Source organism: Felis catus, chromosome F2 (genome assembly GCF_018350175.1).
Source record: "Felis catus isolate Fca126 chromosome F2, F.catus_Fca126_mat1.0, whole genome shotgun sequence".
NCBI lineage: Eukaryota > Metazoa > Chordata > Mammalia > Carnivora > Felidae > Felis > Felis catus.
In genome coordinates, this window is record NC_058385.1 from 66,464,311 (window position 1) to 66,486,093 (window position 21,783).

Below are 21,783 nucleotides of genomic sequence, written 5' to 3' on the forward strand. Positions count from 1 at the left end.
TATCTCCTATTCCCCTCTAAAGAAGTTTCCAACTATTTTTACAAACTAGAATGTCTCTTTAAAAGAACAAAACAAAAGAATATGCACGGTAGTGAATAGTTTTATTGCTTTAAGAAAGAAATGTATTTTTGGTATCATTAATACAAAATTTATAATATTTATCTTTATATAATTGTATATAAAAGCTATCTATAGAATACAACCTAAACACAAACTTAGAAGGATATAAAGAGTTTTCAAATATAAAACTTTTGTTCTATTAAAAAGATATTCAACAAAGTAATTATTAATACATTTGTGTGTATAATCATAAAAATAAACCAAAAATATTTAAAATCTTTATTAACCCAAATTAGAGTTATAAAAATGTTTATCTAAAAAGCATCAATTTTGACATTCATGTACAGAAGTTGTTCAAGGACCTTCCCACAAATCATGACTTGAGTCCTGGCTTTTAAGTAACTGGGCAAAGAAAGCTAAAGGAAAATGAGAGATGGGAATTAAAAAAAAAAAAAGAATGGCAAAGACACAATGATTAAGTTTCTAGTCTGATACAAGAAACTATTTTTAGGAAGGAAAAAACTTAAAAGTGCTCAAAACAAAAAATATCAATGTCACTAATTACTCTTAAGTGCCATAAAACATTAGTTATCAAAATTACTTTTATTAAGAGTTGGCCACACTTCATATGCTACAGAATTACTATTACTACAGTGCCTTTTTCAATCAAACTTTCAATATTTATCAGTTATCTCTGTAATTTATCTTACACATGTACATAAATACCAAGAAAGCTTAAATATTTTTATTTACTATTTTAATCTTTTCCTTAAAGATGCAGGATTTCATCTCGCACGAGTTATACGGACACAACAAAGGTGAATTAAATAGGAACTGAATATAAAGAATATTTGATACCAAGACATCATGATCTGGAACAACTGAAGTTTTCTACCTCTTGCTCCATTTTCTAGATAAAGAGTAAGAAGGAAAAATAGTAACTTTCAATATGAAAAAAGCTAAAGAAACATTACATCTATTTTGTCAACAACCTCAAGAATATTATTAACCCATATATGATAGTGAAAATAGAAATGTAGTTCAGTATTTAGGACTATCACACAAACTGATATCACCAATGGGACTTCATTTAAATCCCTTTGAAATGAGTCTGAGATGCATTCGTCTTATGTTAAGTTCAAATAGTTACAATCAAGGCACTAGTGTATTTCTAGGTATTAATATTTCATATTTTGTAGGTACTAACGTTACATACATATTATGCTATTTAGGTACCATGTTATACTTAGTAGATATACTAATTACTAAGTATATTACATACTAGTAGCTGTATTAGTAGGTACCAGTAGTGTGTATAGTATACTATATTATCATCCAATATCTATTTTTAAAAATTAGTACCAATGCTCACTATAAAGAGTAGGTAAAGACATACAGATTGATCCATCTTAAGTCTTATCTTTAAAAGAGCTTTATATCTTCATCAATACACACACAAAATAGAGACTTTTCATAGTCTTCTAATACAATAGTTGCAATGTTTTTTGAAGAAACACAAACTAGTGAAGTGCTAGATTTCAAAAAGCACAGAACTTGGCTGTGTCTAGAAATAGTCCATAATCCACATATTAAAAAATGGTCTTTAAAAATTCTTATCATCTTATAATTCCTTATATAGATTGGTTTACCTGAATAAGTGCCGTTTTGTCATAGTCCATGCGATGCTGATAAATACATTGGCTGATTACTGCATATAAATTCTCCAACTGAAAAATATTGTATTCTCGACTTTTTTTAACAACAGTCTTCAAAAGATTCTAAAAGAAAACACGAGTGTTTATATATATGAGAGATAAATTCCATGAGACAAGATACTATATTTTTGAAGATGTGGGGAATTTTTAGCATATAAGCCAGAGTGAGGGCAGACCTAACTATCTGGGGAGACGTGGTGACACTGCTAGTGGCTCTGACAGTTAGCAACAGTTAACTCAGCATCATCGTTCTGTAATCCTGGTCTCTGCCCTGGGGAACTCCCATCCTAAAAACTGTAGCTGAGGAGGTGTCCAATTGCAACTTTAGCTAGAAATCTCTACGGACAAACTAAAATCTGTCAAAGAAATCTCAAAGATTAATAAGCAAAAAAGCAACATTTTGGCAGGGTATTTTATGGCACTGTAGGTACCTTATAAAGTGAAACAAAAAGACCACATAAACGGTGAACTACCTCACTACTTCAGGTTTTTTTCTTATAAAAAGGCTTTTTCATATTTGCTCAATGTTTTTTCTTATGACTGGAATGGACTCACTGGATATCTGTGATGCTTCAAGTCTGGCCCTACAAGAATATGCCATGACCCCTCAGTTAACCAAAAAAATGCCAGTAGAGTTAAGTAAAAACCAACTAAAATGCTCACTGGTGATGGCCATAAAAACAATGTATAGGATCAATGCAGACAAATATGTTAAGAACTACAATATCAATACACTAGCCATCTCTAACTACTGCTTTTATGAAAGTTATTCCATACCAAGTTCATCCTTTCATAAAAGGCCATTATTTATTGCCAAATTGATAAAATATACGATTACAAGTCATTTTTGGTGGGTTATGTTACTAATCTGCACAATGAAAGCATTACGATTTCAATTTACATACTTTTAATCGCTCCTGGTCCACAACAAGTGAGGGTGTAGGCTGGGAAAGAATTGCCAAAGCCTTTTCAACACTGATGAGTTGCTGTTGCTCTACTTGGGAACGTCTAGCTCGAGTCATTCGCAGAATGCACATTTCTAGGATGAAAAATGAACTATTATTTGGTTCACAGACATTATAATGCTTAACATAAATATTAGGCAGATTACCTAGCAGGACATATTTACTAAATACAGATACTGATTCTGGTTGTTTCGCTTTACTGTAAAATTAAGATACTGCCACTTTACACACTCAAAAAAAAAAAAAAAAAAAAGGAGAGAGAAGTACTTCTCAAATTGAGTTCTTCAAAGCATCCTCAACAGGTTGAACTATTCTATACTTAGATACAAGATTCATAGACTTTAAGAGCTGGAAGGGACCTCAGTAATTTAAGAATTGCAAACTACCACCCATAGGCCTAATCTGCCCTACGGCTATAAATAAAATCTTATTAGAACACAACCATGCCCATTTTACATATGTATGTCAATGTTACTTTTCTTTTTTTTTTTTTTCCAACGTTTATTTATTTATTTTTGGACAGAGAGAGACAGAGCATGAACGGGGGAGGGGCAGAGAGAGAGGGAGACACAGAATCGGAAACAGGCTCCAGGCTCCGAGCCATCAGCCCAGAGCCTGACGCAGGGCTTGAACTCACGGACCGCGAGATCGTGACCTGGCTGAAGTAGGACGCTTAACCAACTGCGCCACCCAGGCGCCCCACAATGTTACTTTTCTAACAGAGTGGACTAGTTGTGACAGAGGCTGTATGGCTATTTACTATCTGTCTCTTTATAGAAAAAGTTTGCCTATCTCCAACCTAGAATAACCTACTCACTGATAGATAGGAAAAATGAGGTCAAGAGAGGTGAAGAGACTTTTCTAAGGTCAACATACCTAATTGTTGTTAAGAGCTAGGACAAGAACCCAAATCTGCTGATATGTAAACAAGTACCTGTACCCCATTAAATAGTATCCTTTTTAAAAAGATGATAAAAGAAAAAGAAAACTCTGAATCCACATAAAACATACTGCCTCATATAGCCAGAGGACTAACACCTAAAATATCCACACTGGAAAGGCTATATCCTAGTCCATTATGCTATGGTTACTCAAACACACTAGAACTCATTTCAAGGAATTGCTTGATAAAAGGTTTCCCTACAGCCGATAAGCCACTGGGAAAAAAAGGTCTCATTAACATTATCAATACTTGTTTTTGACCAAAATAAATTTTGATTCTGTTACCCCTCTTTTTGCTTTTTAAGACTAAATAACGTTTGGCTTTTCCAAAGCCCAAATAAATCTACTGCTAAAGATCCAAGAAGATTCAGACAGAAGACAATTCTAAATGAATAACTTTGGGAGCAGGATCATTACAATAAGTAGAAATAATCTTGGACTTAACCTTTAAGAGAAGCAGAGGAATGATGGGGGTGAGTGATGTTCTACACCACTCAGCTAGGATCACAGAAAACTGCTTCTCTTGCTTAAAAAGAAGAGGGTATCCTGCCAGTTTTTAAAAACTGTGTAGCCAAGTACTTTGCTACATGCTTTAGATGAATTCTTTTATTCAAGTCTCAAAGTATTTCATTACCTGACTACCATCCACCCCAATTTTGCCGATGAGAAAACTGAGACTGATAGGACAAGACCTTGCCCGAGGTCACAAGCTACTAAGTAGTGGACTAGGGGTTCAATTCCAGGTCTATATGATGCCACACTATAGTTTTAGCAGTGATTTACAAGCTAAATAGCAAGTAAAGTTAATGCTAATTTGTTTCTAATTAACACCTGCATTCTGAAAGAAAAAGGAAAAGGAAAAAACTGAAATGGTAATCAGTCATTTAAGAACTTTGAGTGAAACATCTTTTAAAATTATAATTAGTAAGTTGCTTGAGAAAGCCTTACCTTTAGCTTCATTTTCATCAGAAATATCTATTATCTGAGAGCCAGAAGCATCTCCGTTGCAAACAATTTTATCTTTCCTCAATTCTGTGCATGCTGTAGTTTTCCCAGATTCTTCAAGTTCATGCTCAATATCACAAATACTTGAGTTATTATTCCCCAATTCTATTTTGCTTTCAGAGGCATTTTGCTGTTTCTCATTTTCTTCCACTGAGGACTCTCCTGTGTTTCCAGTCTCATTGTGGTCTACACTTGTGTCTTGATTTTCCTCTGTATCACTCTCAATTTTGTCATCTGTGACATTTTGGCTCTCATCTTTCACCTGTGAAATCCTCCTTCGTTTTGTTATGGTGCCTAAGTACCACTTTGACTTTTTGCGGATTTTCCTCTTTAACTGAGCTTCAAAGAATTTAAAGAAAAGAAAAGAACATTCAGCAATTTTCTGAAGTCCAAGTAAGTGGGGAAAAAATACCTCCTGATATATAAGAGGGTAGAGAGCTTGAGAAGCCACTACAGTCTTGTATGACTGGAACACAGAAACAAAGGTAGAGAGCACTGTAAGAAGAAGGTCAAAAGAGGGCAATCACCTGTCACCCCAAGGAGCTTGGATTTTACCCTGAATAATTTTTTTAAAATCTTGAATAATTTTAAGAAGGTCAATTATATGAATTGTCGAATGACTGTATTACAAAAATCATTGTGGGAGGAGTATGAAGAATGAACTGGAGGAAGGGAGGGCAAGACTAAAAATAGCCTATACTTATAGTGCCTACCATATAGTGGGAACCCTTCCAAGCTGTTTTTTTTTTTTTTTTTTTTTTTTTAATTTAAATCCAAGTTAGTTAACACATAGTATAGCAATGGTTTCAGGAGCAGAACTTAATGATTCATCACTCATCTAGAACACCCAGTGCTCATCCCAACAAGGGCCCTCCTTAATGCCCATTGCCCATTTAACCCATCCCCCTACCAACACCCCTCCAGCAACACTCAGTTTGTTTGTTCTCTGTATTTAAGAGTCTTTTATGGTTTGCCTCCCTTCCTGTTTTTATCTTATTTTTCCTTCTCTTCCCCTGTGTTCATCTGTTTTGTTTCTTAAATTCCACATATGAGTGAAATCATAAGATTATTTGTCTTTCTCGAACTTATTTCGCTTAGCATAATACCCTCCAGTTCCATCCATGTTGTTGCAAATGGCAAGATTTCATTCTTTTTGATTGCTGAGTAATTCCTTCCAAGCTCTTTATGTGTGTACTGACTCACCGAAATTCCACTTTAACCTGATCAGGTTTGCGACCATTATCAACATCATTTTACAGCTGAAGAAACTAAAGATATACAGAGATTAAACATTCTGTCTGGGCTAAAGGCAGGATACCTACCTCTATGCATCCATACTGTGGCACACACTCCCATATGCTTGGGAGATGCATCCATACTGTGGCACACACTTCAAGTTTAGTCATTCTTACTGTTGTACAATAATTCATATTTCCCATTCTATTGTGGCTTTTTTAGTATTTATTTTTTATATATATTTTAAATATTTATTTTGAAAGAGAGTGCAAGTGGGGAAGGGGCAGAGAGAGAGGAGAGAGAGAGAGCCCAAGCAGGCTCCACACTGTCAGCACAGAGCCCAATGTGGGGATCCAACCCGCAAACCAAGAGATCATGACCTGAGCTGAAATCAAGAGTCAGCCAGGCCGCTCAAAGGACTGAGCCACCCAGGCACACCCCCATTCTATTGTTGATGGACATCTGGATTGCTCCCAGTGTTGGACTATTATGAATACTAGTTCCATGAACATTCTTATACATGTATTTTGGTGAACATAATGTATGCATTCCTGATGGGTATATAGCTAGGAATGGGTTGTTTTAAAGAAGACATTTTCCACGTCCTCAATTTCCACACACACACACACACACACACACACACACACACACACACACACACACACAAACACTCAAAACTCATTTGACCAAGAGCATTCTGGTAGGTCAGCTCTCTTGCTGGTGTGCCTTTCTCATCCTCTTTTTCCCAGCTGCCTCCTCACATTTTTACAAAAGAAGGGGTTACTCTATCTCAAGTCACTTACCCCAGGATAGACTAACCGGCAATACAATAAGGGAACATCCCAACCCCTGCAAAACACACACACACACACACACACACACACACACACACACACACACACACACAGAGTTTTAAAAATTTTGTTTAAAAGCATCTGAGATCTAACAAGGCACTGAGGAATTATGGCACCAGAATCTGGGAGAACAAACGAATAACTGAGAATCTAAGATCTGAGGAGAGTCAGACATTTATGGGGCTCAAAGAACAAAAACTAGAATTATAAGAGCCTTCCAAGGAAGGGAGGCCCTGGGAAAACCCATAGGCTTTGGATTAGTGCTTGGTGGAGTTATACCCTAAGAATAAGGAGGAAAGGGACACAAACTGGAATTTACAGAAATGAAATTCAATTTCAAATCAGTCAATCCTGCAATTAGATGAAGGTGAACTGGGACCACAAGCGGTATATCACTATAAACCTGGATGTATTTCAACAATGCAAAGTTGCCTTAATACTAACAAAATCAAGGTAATTCATCACATTAATATAAATAGAGAAAACTAAAGAGAAAGTAAATGGCATCAGTAGAGAATAAAGGCTAGTTTCATAAGTAAAAATTACCCAAGTGCACTTACCAGGAGTACTGCAAGCCACAGGAGTACTGGGTGTCTTTAGTTTATCATTCTGCTCTGATTCTGATCTTTTATCACCAACAGAGGTGGAATTTTGCTTTGGCATCACATGATAGTAAGATGGGGCATATTTGGAGGAGCTACAACCTTATAAGTAGACATGGAATATCAAGTCAAATGTCCAGATCTCAAAATTACACGAAGGATTAATTAAAAGAACTCAATACACTAAATGAGAAGCATCTTTTTCTGATGCCAAATCATTTTCCTACCTCTCTTCTTTCTAGATTCCTGAATTTCTTCACAAAGCTGCTCAAAGTCTTCATCAAGTTCTTCTTTAATTATTGCATAGGCAGTATCTCTTAAAGCACAGGCTCTATGCCTAATTAGACGATCTGAGAAATGAACAAAGAATATAATTTTAAAATTTCTTTTTAATAATTTCCCAAAAATAAACTCAACATGTTGGGCTAAAATTGTGGGGGGGGGGGGGGGGGGGGAGAAAAAGAAAAGAAAATCAAAATTCCTTTTTTACTTTTACCAGGAAGACTAAAAGTTACTGGAATTGTATTGTTCTGTTTTTGCTGTTAATCTAATGTTCTGGATGTCAGATTTAATTCAGCAGACTAACCCCAAACAATTTTATTGCTCTGTCCTATCTAGCTCCCTGTGAAATATCAGAAAAAAATAGAAGAATCAATCAACAGCAAGACTATATAACAACAGGTCAACAACAAAAACAGCAAGGAAGGCTGTATCATTAGTGAGCCAGGGATGTAAAAGAATTTTAGAAGATATAAAGACGTTGTTACTGCATTGACAGAGAAACTAAACAGAAAGACAATTAAATAGCAACCCTATACAGGAAACACTGGAAAAGCCCCCTAAACTCTGAGTCCAAGCACTAAAAACTGGAATATGCTTTGAGGCAGACAGCAGGTAATAACTGAATGTAAAATTGCTTGAACACCTGGATCAATTCCCTCATAAGGCAATAGGCAATATTCACACCCAGGTTAAGAGTTGACCGCAATAGCTATAGTATCAGAAAGATTCCTCAGGGGATTTCTAATTCGGGCAGAGGCAAAAGTCTAAGCACTGATTCCCCAACTATGGTAGCATGAGCATCACTTGGAACCTTGTAAGAAATGTAAATTCTCAGGCCCTACCCTACATCTACAGAATCAGAAACCATGGAGATGGGGCCCTACAAGCTGCATCTTAACAAGTCCTCTAGGAGACACTGATTGCCTGCTAAAGTTTCAACACCACTGGTCTCAAGTAATTTTAGATTGTCATGATGGACAGAAGCAGCAGCAGCAGTATGACTGCAATGAAACAGAAAAAGTCATTAGCCTTCACTATAAATGCTTCCTTCTTTCGAGAATTAAGAGGTGTTCTCAGGTTGGTAACCTGTTTCCCAGGGTTTACCTATAGAATTCTGAATTACAGGGAAATGCCTAGGGAAGATGAGGGTAAGGACTGGGAGGGGAAGAACAGAGAGCTTTTCAATTGTTGAACAAACTCTCAGTAGGTCCCTGTACTAATCAGGCCAATTTATAAACACTTCCAATTAGAAAACAGAAAGCCAATGTACTGGGGAGAGAGTTAACAGGACTATTAAAAAAAAAACCAAAACTATCCACTGAGGGTAAAGGACACTAGCCACAAAAGAAAAATAGGAAGCTAAGAAAAAGAAGCACCTAAGAAAGAAAATTTTTGGATATGAGTTAAGTTTATATCAGATATATAGATAGATATATTACATATATGAACAAGTGTCATTAAAAATTCCCTTATTTTATAAATTTTATTTATTTTTTAAAGACTTTGTTTTTAAGTAATCTCTGCACCCAATGTGAGACTCAAACCCACAATCCCCAGATAAAGAGTCACATGCTCTACTGACTAAGCCAGCCAGGTGCCCTTACTAATTTTATTTTTTAATTGCCTGTGTAGGTGAGGACAGAATGGGTATATGTATAGAAAAGATCTAAAAAAGTTATCCCCAAACTTAATAGTGTCCACCTTTGGAGAGAGAAAATGGGCGACTTATTTTTTATTGAAGTGTAGTTAACTTATAATATTATATTAGTTTCAAGTGTACAACACAGTAATTCAATATTTATATACATTATGAAGTGATCACCATAATAAATCTAGGAGGCTTGGTTTTAAAAATATAGGGGCGCCTGGGTGGCTCAGTTGGTTAAGCGTCCGACTTCGGCTCAGGTAATGATTTCGTGGTTCGTGAGTTTAAGCCCCACATTGGGCTCTGTGCTGACAGCTCAGAGCCTGGAGCCTGTTTCAGATTCTGTGTCTCCCTCTCTCTCTCTCTCTGACCCTCCCCCATTCATGCTGTCTCTGTCTCAAAAATAAATAAACGTTAGGGGCGCCTGGGTGGCTTGGTCGGTTAAGTGTCCGACTTCGGCTCAAGTCATGATCTCATGGTCCGTGAGTTCGAGCCCCACGTCAGGCTCTGTGCTGACCGCTCAGAGCCTGGAGCCTGTTTCAGATCCTGTGTCTCCCTCTCTCTCTGCCCTTCCCCTGTTCATGTTCTGTCTCTCTGTGTCTCAAAAATAAATAAACGTAAAAATAAATAAATATAAAAAAATTAAAAAAAATTATTAGCAAGTATTATATACTACTTTTGTAATAAAAACTGCAATGGTCTAAACTAAGAAAATTCTTTTGAACCTTTTTTATTACAGGGTGTTTATTTTCTACTTCGAGACAGAACACTGATAAACAAATGAAAGAAGTGAGGTTGTTAGTGATTCTGTGTCTCATTAGAGGATACATCACACAACAGTTAATAAATACAGGCATTTTGGCATCAAAGAAACATGCATTCAAATTTTGCCTCTGTCACTTCCTGGCAGTATGATCCTGAATAAGTTTTCTAACCTAACTTCATTTTCCTCAACTGTAAAATGAGAATAACGCTGTATTCAATGGCATTGTGAATGTAAAATGTTTATAGTATATTACCTGGCATACAGTCAACCCTCACTAAATGTTAGCAGCCCCTGTTCCTGCCCCCTCCCTGGGGAAAAAACCCACTAATGCTTACCTCCAGGATCCCTATCCGGATTGTATTCTAAAGCATTACTACAGATCAGATCAATATCACTCAAATAGTCTTTCACAGTCAGATACTTGTGGAGATCAATTTTACTGATTACAGATGAAAGGTCCATTGGTTGCTTTATCACAGTGACATAATCAGGAACCTAAAATTCAAGCAAATCACTAAATGAACTCTGAACATAAAAACACTGGAGTCTAGTTGCTCTGCCAGGCAATACAGGGGTGAGAGAATAAATCTATAAGAAGTCATGATAATATATTAATATTAAACCTTTGACTCTATTTAAAGCTGGTTTTATTTTGTATTTACTCTTGTTCTTGGGCACCCATATCTCCAGTAATATCTTATACCTCTTTCCTTGTCCAAACGCCACCCATCCTTCAATGTCAACTTAAGATTTCACTTATTCAGCTTATTATTATTTCAGCTCATTCTAAACCGTGTGGGTTACAATAATATCATGTAGCATTAAGTCATTCTTAAATCACAAAGTTCACTGGCTACTCTCTGGAGGAAAGAAAAATGTATTACATAGTTCTTAAGTCTCCATGTGCTTAGGACACTACTCCATATATTCCATACAAAGGAAAGAAGTTCAGAGTATAGACAGGGAACCACATAAACTATTCAAATATTCTCTAATAATATTATAGTTTAGAACACATTTGATCCAAAGATTAAATCAATACCTCATCAGGGTCAACAGGTTTAGTAAATACTCTGAATCGCTTGTCAATAGCAAGCCTATGTGTAACATTTCTCAAGAAAATCCTCAGTTCTCTAAATGTATCTTCTTCTTGTTCTTCTAGTCGTTTCACTTCTTCTGCTGTTAGAGGTCTTGGCTCAGGTGGTGGTGCCACAGGGAGAACCTCCAAGGCCTGCAAAACTTCACATGAATGGAAGATTTTAGTTACTACTCTCTCATCATATCAAGAGCGACAAATAATTTGGTGCACACAGTAGCCAGGCTTTCAGGGGTTATCCTCCTTATAGACCCCAGGAATAGAGGATTTGAAACACTAAAGTGTTACCATAATCTCTATCCCTACATCCCTTCCTACAATAATTGGTAACTTGTAATTTGGAATGCGAATTCCTAAGTCATTACCTCTTTTCCATTTTAAGATCACTTATGAGGCTATTAAAACTTTGAAAATGCATTATTTTCAGAACAAGAATATTCTACTAAAAAAAAGCTTTTTACTAGTTAATTTTTAAAGTAATAAAAAATTGTGTTATGTTTCAAATGTAACAAGTTTAATTTTGTTTAAACAGATATGTACAAGTACTCAGGATTAAAAAAGGAGTATGAGAGTGCTGCCCTAATAAACTGGCAATCTACTAAAGGAGTAAGTAACAGATAATTATCACATCTCTGTAATGTGATATTAGTATGAAAAAAGTACAGTGGGTCATAATGATAGAAAATTAATTTTGCCTAGATATGTTAAGGAGTGAAAAATGAGTTACAGTAGTAGGACAAATGGGTCCTTAGGCAGAGATAGGCAAATGGGGATAGAAGCATTACTGAAAGGGAGCAAAAGAATGAATGGAATTAGAAAAGGCAGGAATATGTTGCATGTGGTGTAAAGTTAGAGTGCTTTGCAAAGAAGGAGGTGGGGGAAGGAGGGGAGAACGAAAGTGCCGAAAATGGGCTGGGGCTTTACTATGAATTCCAGCTGCAATTCTACATGGACTGGGAGTATACTAGGAAAGAAAGGCCTTGTATGCTTTAAGATCTTCAGTCTACTTTAATGGGAAGCACAGAGATTTATAAGCAGTAGAGGTATCAACCTAATGACTGGGGTTTTGAGTTTGTGTTAGAAGATGACGATGCTATTAATATTTTATTCCCACTGTCTTGGAATTATTATATATTAAACTTTGACAGAGAAACTAACCTGCTTTCTTTTTTGATACAGGAGGTTTAGCAGCTTGCTTTAGAATTAAATCTTCAAAAAATTTTGTCCGTTCTTCTTTACCAGGTAACTGGACATTAAAAATTTCTCCATAATCACGGATAAATAATTCTTGCACCTTAAAAGAGAAAATACATGCATTATATATGTGAATACACAATACTGTGTATGTATTAATCAATGCAACAGTAGGTTATTATACACATATTTTTAATAACCTGAACTATGCAATAAAGAGATGTTTTTAAAACACAGATCTTTTACGTATGCTGGAGTTACATATAAATCGTGTATGCACAGATTAGCAACTAAAAAATAGGGGATCTTCTTTAAAACTCAAGACTCTGAAGTTCACATGGTAACTGACATGGCAATGTTTTATTTCCAGGGTTTTGTTGAGATCAATTAATTCACTTTCACAACCCAAAGTGAGATAGGAGAAGGAGTGGTTGTTCAGTAAAAATAAAGGCTATAACTTTGCATAGGGTATCTGGATGGCTCAGTCAGTTTAGTGTCATGTGGACTCTTGATTTTGGCTCAGGTCACGATCTCAGTTTGTGAATTTGAGTCCCATGTCGGGTTCTGTGCTAACAGCACGGAACCTGTTTGGGATTCTCTCTCTCCCCCTCTTCCTCTACGCATGTGTGCTTTCTCTCTCTCAAAAGAAATGAATTTTTAAAAAAATTGAAAAAAAAAAAGGCTAGTGGGACCTGGCTGGCTCAGTCAGTGGAGTATGCAACTCTTGATCTTGGGGTTGTGAGTTCGAGCCCCATGTTGGGTGTAGAGAGTACTTACAAATAATAATAAAAAAAATAATAAAGGCTAGAAATTAACAAGTGCTAGTGAGGATGTGGAGAAATTAGAACCTCTGTGCTGGTATGAATGTTAAAATGGTGCAGCCATTGTGGAAAACACGGAGTTACCACATAATCCAGTACAGAAGAATTGGGGGTAAAAAAACCACCACGCAACCTGATCCTTGTATACCAATAATCATAGCGGGATTATTCATAGTATGCAAAAAGTAGAGACAATCCAAATGTTCATCATCAGATGAATGGATAAAAATGTGATACATAAATACAATGGCATATTACTCAGCCTTAAAAAGGAGTGAAATTTAAAAAATCTCTTTTAACGTTTATTTATTTTTGAGAGACAGAGTATGAGCAGGAGAGGGGCAGAGAGAGAGGAAGACACAGAATCTGAAGCAGGCTCCAGGCTCTAAGCTGTCAGGAGAGAGCCCGACGCAAGGCTTGAACCCACAAACCAAGAGATCATGACTCGGGCCAAAGTCGGACACTTAACTGGCTGAGCCACCCAGGTGCCCCAAAAGGGAGTGAAATTTTAATGCACGCTACAACATGGATAAAATCTGAAAACATGCTAAGTGAAATAAGCCAGTCACAAAAGGACAAATACCACATTATTCCACTTACACAGATATGTAGAATTAGGTAAATTCATAGAGACAGAAAGTTATTATAACAGAAGTTACTGGGGGGGTTTGGGAAAGGAGGATATGGGGAGTAACTGGTTACTGGGTATAGAGTTTCTGTTTGGGATGATGAAAACATTCTGGAAATGGATATTGGTGATGGCTGTACAACACTGTGAATGTACTTAATGCAATGTACTTTGTCACTGAACTGCACACTTAAAAGGCACTAGTGTACAGTTCAGTGACAAAGTACACTGCATATTTTACTGCCAAAAAAAGGGCAAAAGAGATCCCCAAAGGATGTTTCTAGCCAATCTCTCAATCCTTTCCAGTATTATTAGAGAATATTTATTCCTTGTGCGATGCTTATGCACTTTGTTTTGTGTATCTTTGACATCTAGAAGTTTACATTCATAGCTTTTGCATGACCTGATTCGCAGGATCTTCCACGCTCCCATATTTATGAAAATGTTCCTAGTATGTTATATGAAACTTTCCTCCTGTTGTCCCAACGTCATTTATGAAAGGTCTCTATTTTTGTTAATTCATTTACTAAATTACTATGTAAACAAGAGTCTACCAGTGGACTATATTACATTAATTTGCCCATGCTGGCCCGAATTCCACAGTTTTAATTTTTAATTTTGTGGTATGTTTTAATATTTGATGGTCTTAGAAGCTCCTCATTGGTTTTTCAACATTTTCTTGGAAATTCAAGCACTTATTCCTTCTCTATTGAATTTTAGAATCCACCTATTTTGTTGGAATTTGTACCCTTTCCCCCTCTCTCATGGCTTGTAAGTTATATGCTGTATTTCTATTTTTTATTGTTATAACTGTTAACAGAAATACCTAAGTTTCTTTTTTCTAGCAAACTGTAAGGTTAATCAATATCTAGATATCAGACAAAAATCTGAATGTGCTTTTTTTTCCTTATTCTCCATTGCAATATCCTTCTTGCCATTATCAAGTTCAGACTAAGACCAACTTAGATTTAGTTTCACATTCCTTAAAAAATTTTTTCTATCACAATTTTGTGACAATAAGTTTTACTGTTTTCTTTGTTCACTGCTTCTTATATGCCACTTCTACAAAATAAAAATCCAAGAGAAATAATTCTTTAATAATTCTTTCAATCAAGGGTTTGAGTCATTGGTCATAGTTTCTTAGGCACTGCATATTGAAAAATATCTTTGTTTTGCTCTCTCATTCAAATGCTAACTTTGTTGGGAAGGAAATTAAGGTTTAAAATTATTTTCTTTCAAAACTTTGAAACTATAGCTCAGTTGTCTCCTTAGTAGCTAGTGTTACCAATGAGAAGGTAGAAGCCATTTGATTTTTAGTCCTTTCTAGTAGTATTTTTTCTCTCAGAAGATTTAAAAATTTTCCTCTGTACTTACATTTTCTCTTCTACATTTACTTTCCCTTCCCTATCATAAAGCCCATTAAACAGGTGTTAGACCTGAATTGATCTCCTGTATTCTAACTTTTTTTCCTGATTTTTCAAATCTCTGTCCTTTTGTATCAGATAGGGTAAGAATTCCCGGTGTCACGATCTCCCATCTTGCTAATTCACTCTTTATCTGTGTCTGCTCTTTTTCAAAAGCCTCACAGAGTTTTTACTTGGGGGTGCGGGGAGTTACTTCATTTATAACATCTCCATTTGGTTCTTTTCTACAACAGTCTGTTGGTGATACATGGATATGATTATTCATTGAGCTGTCCTTCTCAAATGCTTATTTATAAGCTCCTCTTCGCCTGCCTTTGAATTCTTGACTGTCCATAGCTGTCAAGCTATTCTAGCTTCTACTCCCAGTGATTATATGAAGAAGCTAGCCTATACTAGAAATAAAATTTACCTGTAATTTGCTTTCTGAGCACAGGGTTTTCCCATTCCTCCTGATCTTGACAGCCACAGATAGTCACTGTTCTGACACAGTAGTCTTTGGGCCCAACCTCACTGCTCTAGCTGAGGATGAACAGCTTTGCTGACTTCTGCCTGGTATGGCCAGAAGTGAAGAAAACTAATTAACTAAAAGTTGTCCAAGGGCTCTTTCAATTCCTTTCCAGCATTGCCTCAGCGCTAGAAACCATTCCCATCTTGGAAAGCAGTCCTCTCATGCACATGCTTTGAACTGTGGTAACCCTCATCAATCTAATCCCCACTGTTCTTTCATGGGTTCATGAAAGTTGCTAATCTATTCAGAACATTCTCATTTTTCCCATGCTGCTAAATTGTTAAGGGTTCACTAGTGCTCATGGATATAGGTACTCTGACTACAATTCTGAGATGGACAAGCTCCAATGTAGCTAAAAATGGTACACAGTGTTCTCATTTATTATATAGCCCTATGCTATACAGACAGTATCAGTGAACCACTAAAAACTATATAAGGCTCAAAGTGGACTTGCTTATTTATAGCCATATAAATTACATTATTCATTTCTTAAAATAAACAATCCATGGTCCTGTGCCCACTCCACCCTACCATGCAGTGTGATACTGGGATGCTTTACTCAGTTTACAATTATATGCTTAAGAAATATTACCCCCCAAAAACAGAGAAGCTATTCTTCAAAGAAAGATCTTTAAGTGCAGAATTCCCACATTCTTGACAAAGTTATCTCAGATTAAACGGACTGCAGATTTTCAACCTCCCTACATCCATATTAAGAATGCTCAGCTATTTTGTCTTGTTATCAAGAGTATAAAATTATCTTTCAAATTTCAAAATGATTAACAATGTTTTAACTGACAGTGAGTACAATAAGCCAATGGTATAATGTGGCTACTAAATAGTAATTCTTCTTTACTTTGTTAAGCAGAACACTGCTAGAGTACTTAATTCATTCTGGGTACAGCTTTTCAAAGGGAATATAAAGACATTCAGGAGAGCGACAGAATTCTGAAGAAACTAAAAATATGTGATGTGTGGCAGAGCCTATTATCAGGCCCATGTCCTCTTCTTCTTAGGCACACTGCTCTGTCATACTTCCTAGTCTCCCTTGCTATTAGGTACAGCCATGTGAGGTTCAGCCAATGGAATGGGAGAGCAAATGATACATATCTTTCGAATCAGGCACATAAATGGGCCAGTCCTTTCAGTGGGGTGGAGTAAAAGCAGACTGCAAAGTCACGTGATGAAACTGAGAAAGTTCTCTCAGCCTGAATGTCTGGAATGACTACATGGGAGGAGGCTAAGACCTGAATGTAGTCACCTGCATAGTATAGTTAAGCTAGTGAGAAATAAACTTCTACTGTATTAACAACCCTAAGGAATATACTGTTATCACAGAAGAAATGTTTAGTGTGAAGAAGTTTGAGTCAGAGTGGGGAGATGCAAATAAACATAATAGAGCATTCGAATACACAAAGAGTTGTCATGATGAAAACAGACTTGACAGGTTCTAGATAGCACTCAGAAAACAGATAAAGAAATGGAAGCTTCTCAAAATAAGTTTATTTTTTAGGAATCAGAGCTAACAAACTGAATAGTAAAGAAAGTGTTTCACCAAAAATGGAATATCCACATAAAAGATCAAGTATAAAGGAAGAGTCCAGAACTAAATTAACTAAACTAGAAGCCATTAAGAATCTATAACATACACTTCGTATCTGTTTCCCAGCTTGCTCAAATTCCAGCTGAATACCTCACAATTAACTATTAAAACAGGGACATCATTCTTGTCCTTGGATAACTCAATCTCATTTCCTTCTACTCTGCTCTCCACTCACTTGGCTCTAGCCACTCTGGTCTTCTTAAGCTATTTTTCTAACACATCAAACACACTTTTGCCTCAGGGTCTTTGCACTTGCTTTTCTTCTGCCAAGAACCTTTGTCCCTCAGATACCCCAAATGGGTTACTATTTTACCTTTTTCAGGTCTTTGCTCAAAAGTCATCTTCTTAGGCCTTACTTAAGACTATTTATTTAACACTGTGACCCTACCACACTCTCTTGGCATTGCTTAGCTAAATTTTTCTCCAGAGCAATAGGTTAAATTATGCATTTTATCTATTTATTTTTACTTTCTCAACTAAGGTGTGTGTGAGCCCTAGGAAGATAGAGAAATTTTTGTACTTTTCAATGCTATACTCCATTACCCAGAACTATGCCTGACACAGAATAAGCACTCAATAAATATCTCTTTAATAAAATATTTGAATTTATCTTCCTACTCACGTTCTAAAATATGCAAACCAATTTTGTCAAAGATACGGAAAACTCATTAAATTCAGTCATTAAAAACAAAACAAACCACAGAGAAGCCTACAATATACTTATTATGTACTCTGAGAATTGAAAGGTGGAAAAAAAAGTCTCTTCATGTATTTTACATTTCACTAGGAGACAGAGAGGCAAACATAAATATTTAATGGCAAGCAGTGATAAAAACAAAATACAGTAAGGGAAAAGAGAGTGATGGGCAGAGGAGCTAATCACTGTAATTGAGAAACTGAACAGGGAAGGCCACTCTGAGGTGACACCTGGGCAGAGACCTGAGAAAAATAAAGGATCACGCCAGGCAAATATCTAGAAGAGTATTTCAGGCAGAAAAAGTGTGAACTTTTGTCCATGGTAGTTGTCTAAACAGGCACTAACTTGAAAATACAGTAATTTGGTACAAACAAAAATTCTAAATGTGCATACTCTTCAACTAAGCTACAGTTATTCCACTTTTAGGAATGGATGCTAGAAAAATCCACATAGTAATGCTCATACAAAATAAGCTCAGGGGCACCTGGGTGGCTTAGTCATTTAAGTGTCTGAGTCTTGACTTTGGCTCAGGTCATGATCTCATGGTTCATGAGATCAAGACTTGTCCCTGCTTGGGATTCTCTCTCTCTGACCCTCCCCTGCTTATACTCTCTCTCTCAAAATAAACATTAAAAAAAAAAAAAAAAAAAAAAAAAAAAAAAAAAAAGCCCAAGGACGCTCACTTTAACAGTTCAATAGAAACAAAAACTAAAAAACAACCAAAATACCTATGAACAAGAATCTGGATAAATTTGGGTACATCAAGACAATGGAAAAAGCCATGCTGCTTTTAAAAGGAATGAGACTGTATTAAAAAAAAAAAAGTGTGTGTGTATACACACACACATACACATATATATGGCAAGTTGCAGAATAGCATGCATCATATAACCCCGTTTTTGGAAGAGAAAAAGATTTATAATGCAGCCTTACTATACACACATATAAATACACCCACCATCCTTCCCAACAAGCCCATATATCATATGTCCAGTGACTTTCCCCTCTACAAATTACCTCTTCTGGCAGAGCAGAATGGGGTTTGTCAGAAGTTGCAAGTAGTAAAACTGGAGCAAATGAAGGAATATTCTGTAACAATGTAATAAATGTGGCTTTCAGTGTTGGTCCAACTATTTCCCACCACAAGTGGATATGAGGAACATATACTATACTTGGTGCTGTTCTCTTAGCTTCACGAATCATCTAGTAGAGAGGGAAAAAAATTATATTCAGTTAAAGAGTTAGTATGTTAGTAATGCTCGCTTTTTATTGGTCTGGAACAATGTTTAACTTCCCAGAATTATTATATAAAACCCTCAAGATTTTAAAATGCTTTCCCGTTTCGGTCTTATTTTTAAATGTTTTGTAAAAGTCTTGTAAAGTTCTAGTAAGAGGCAAAAGATTTATGCGATATGAAGAGATATCAGAGTATTAAAAGTCTTATTTTTAGGAAAACATAATTGCTTTAAGCAATTAGGAAGAAAACAGCTTAATACATCTAGAAGACTTCTGTTAAATGCAAAAATAGAAAACTTACATTTGAAAAATTTTAATATAAAGATAGCAAAAACAGAAGCAGCGGAATATCTGAGTGCTTACCATGCAGCAGTCACTGTTTTAAATACTCTACCCACTTAATCCTCACAGCAGCCATACAAGGTAAATACTATTATTATCTCCATTTTGCAAATGGGGGAAACAAGGCAGAGATCTAATAACTTTCCTAGGTCACATAGATATTAAATGGTAGAAATGTGATTTAAACCCATACTCTTTAATGACTAAGCAATTACATATAGTTCTATTTCATAAACCTGGAGACAGAAATCAGAAAGAGAAAAAAAAAGTTCAAAACGGATAAGCAATTCTAGACTGTGTCTCTGGAAGACTGCTTCTCTTACAGCTTACTTGTCTGGGCAATAATGAATTACCTGGGCACACGTTTCTTCAGGAGATGTAGCGCTGACTCCAAAAAGAACAGGAATGTCTAAGGTATATACTGCAAATTTTTCCAAAGCGTGGATGACAGCTGGTGCCAAATGAGAACCTTGCCCAAATCCTGGCTCTCCCACTATCAATATTCTTGGTCGAAAAGACATAGGTTGATAACATGCATTTCTGAAAGAAATTAGCTGTATTTTAGAAAAAGCAAAAGTTAAAATTTTCCTCCTAAATTACCAATTTTTAACTTTCTTAAGGCAAAATTTTTGACTATATGGCTGGTCAATCTATAACAGTATGGTTCAAGTGGTCTTTGGAAAATATCAACCTCCACAGATTTTAGGACTACTTTATACAGTGTAATTTCTATTATGGTGACAACTGTAATACCAAAAAATTTTTGATATTTTAACTTAAAAAAAGAAGATCAGTTAGCATTCTTATATTTTCAACCACCATCTTTTAGTTTCTAGGAATTTACACACAAGACATTATATATATTCATTTGCAAGGGAAATATACCTATTCAAATGAAGAAAATTAAAATTTTCTTTTGCCTTATTAAAGGGTTTTTGAGAAAGCCCATTTTCATATACGGATGGAACATCATCATCACTGTATGCCAAGTCACTTTCTAGCAGAGGACAAGAAATATCTACAAAACAAAAAAATTGTACATTAGTAACTTTTCTGGATTGCAAAAAGCAAACGTTTATGTAATGCATTAGTTAGCAAATCAATGTCCACGAAATGTACAACAAAATTTAAGAATCAAAAACATTTGTGTAGATATGAATAACAAATATAAATGCACTTCAAATTCAAACAGAATTAAGGGCAATCTTTGAAGTAAGTTTCCTGCAAATATCCAGGCAAGGCAGGACTAAATTCCTTTCAAGAGGCTGTTTTCTAAAAACAAAAAACAAAAAAACAAAAACAAAAAAAACACACAAAAAAACCAACCACAAAACATTTCTGGGATGTATAAAACATTTAGTTTTCCTGATTATTAAATGGCCGATCAAGTATCATACCTGAGTCTAAAGCTTTATTTGTTCTGATTTCTGCATGTGGAAATACTCTCTGCAGGGCTTCTAAGATCTGGTGAACAGTACTTTGTAGGAGTGGTTTCACAACAGTGGACAATGCCTGCCCAGGTGATGTCACAGCTCTTTGGGCAGCTGGTATCATCTTTTGCATGGCTACCTCAAAATCCTTAGCTGAGATGTTAATTGAAGAGAGATCCAACTGTAGTTTCTCACTAGTGGTATAAATTTGTGGGTAGCGTCGACGCAGAGCACATAAAGCGGCCTCAGAGCATATTGACTTAATATCTGCACCACAGTATCCTGTCCAAGACAACCAAAAAAAATGTTTTAAAGTAAATCATCACCCTATGAGCATGACTATGGTTAAAAGAAAATTAAAACTCAACATAGAAATATAGTAAAATATTCAGAGTAAGGATAAAATCTCTCATCCACTCAGTAAACTTGTAACGGTTAATAACCATCAACAAATCAATCAACTTTTGCAAGTGAAATGTACAAACACTAAATGGAGCACAGCGGTCAAGAACAAGAATTTTAAAATGACAGACTAAGTTCAAACTCCAGTTTTTCATTTACTGCACATATGATCTTTGGAGAATCATTTATGCTCTTTCAGCCATTTCTACATCTGTAAATTGGGGATAATGCTACCTGCAGGACTGATGTGAGAATTTCTCGAAATAACATATATAAAATGCTTAACAGAATGACTAGAAAATGTAAACAGCAAAAGATAGCTATTATTAT

At 35.9% G+C, this 21,783-nt stretch overlaps 1 protein-coding gene across 3 annotated transcripts in view; it reads right to left on the reverse strand.

Annotated features, from left to right (window-relative positions):
- Nucleotides 1-325: 325 nt before the first annotated feature.
- Nucleotides 326-21,783, reverse strand: part of ATAD2 (ATPase family AAA domain containing 2) — a 68,680-nt gene continuing 47,222 nt past the window's right edge. For 2 of the 3 annotated variants that reach the window (XM_023248159.2, XM_023248161.2), the window contains exons 16-28: nucleotides 21,019-21,333; nucleotides 20,507-20,639; nucleotides 19,975-20,161; nucleotides 19,061-19,246; nucleotides 12,327-12,462; nucleotides 11,115-11,311; nucleotides 10,408-10,567; nucleotides 7,607-7,729; nucleotides 7,338-7,481; nucleotides 4,631-5,026; nucleotides 2,681-2,814; nucleotides 1,710-1,838; nucleotides 326-970 (exon numbers count right to left, since the gene is read on the reverse strand). In XM_023248159.2, the coding sequence (XP_023103927.2) occupies nucleotides 926-970; nucleotides 1,710-1,838; nucleotides 2,681-2,814; nucleotides 4,631-5,026; nucleotides 7,338-7,481; nucleotides 7,607-7,729; nucleotides 10,408-10,567; nucleotides 11,115-11,311; nucleotides 12,327-12,462; nucleotides 19,061-19,246; nucleotides 19,975-20,161; nucleotides 20,507-20,639; nucleotides 21,019-21,333 (2,285 nt within the window). In that variant the 3' untranslated portion in view covers nucleotides 326-925. The remainder of the gene's footprint in view (nucleotides 971-1,709; nucleotides 1,839-2,680; nucleotides 2,815-4,630; nucleotides 5,027-7,337; nucleotides 7,482-7,606; nucleotides 7,730-10,407; nucleotides 10,568-11,114; nucleotides 11,312-12,326; nucleotides 12,463-19,060; nucleotides 19,247-19,974; nucleotides 20,162-20,506; nucleotides 20,640-21,018; nucleotides 21,334-21,783) is intronic. The other variant, XM_023248160.2, reaches the window with a different exon arrangement.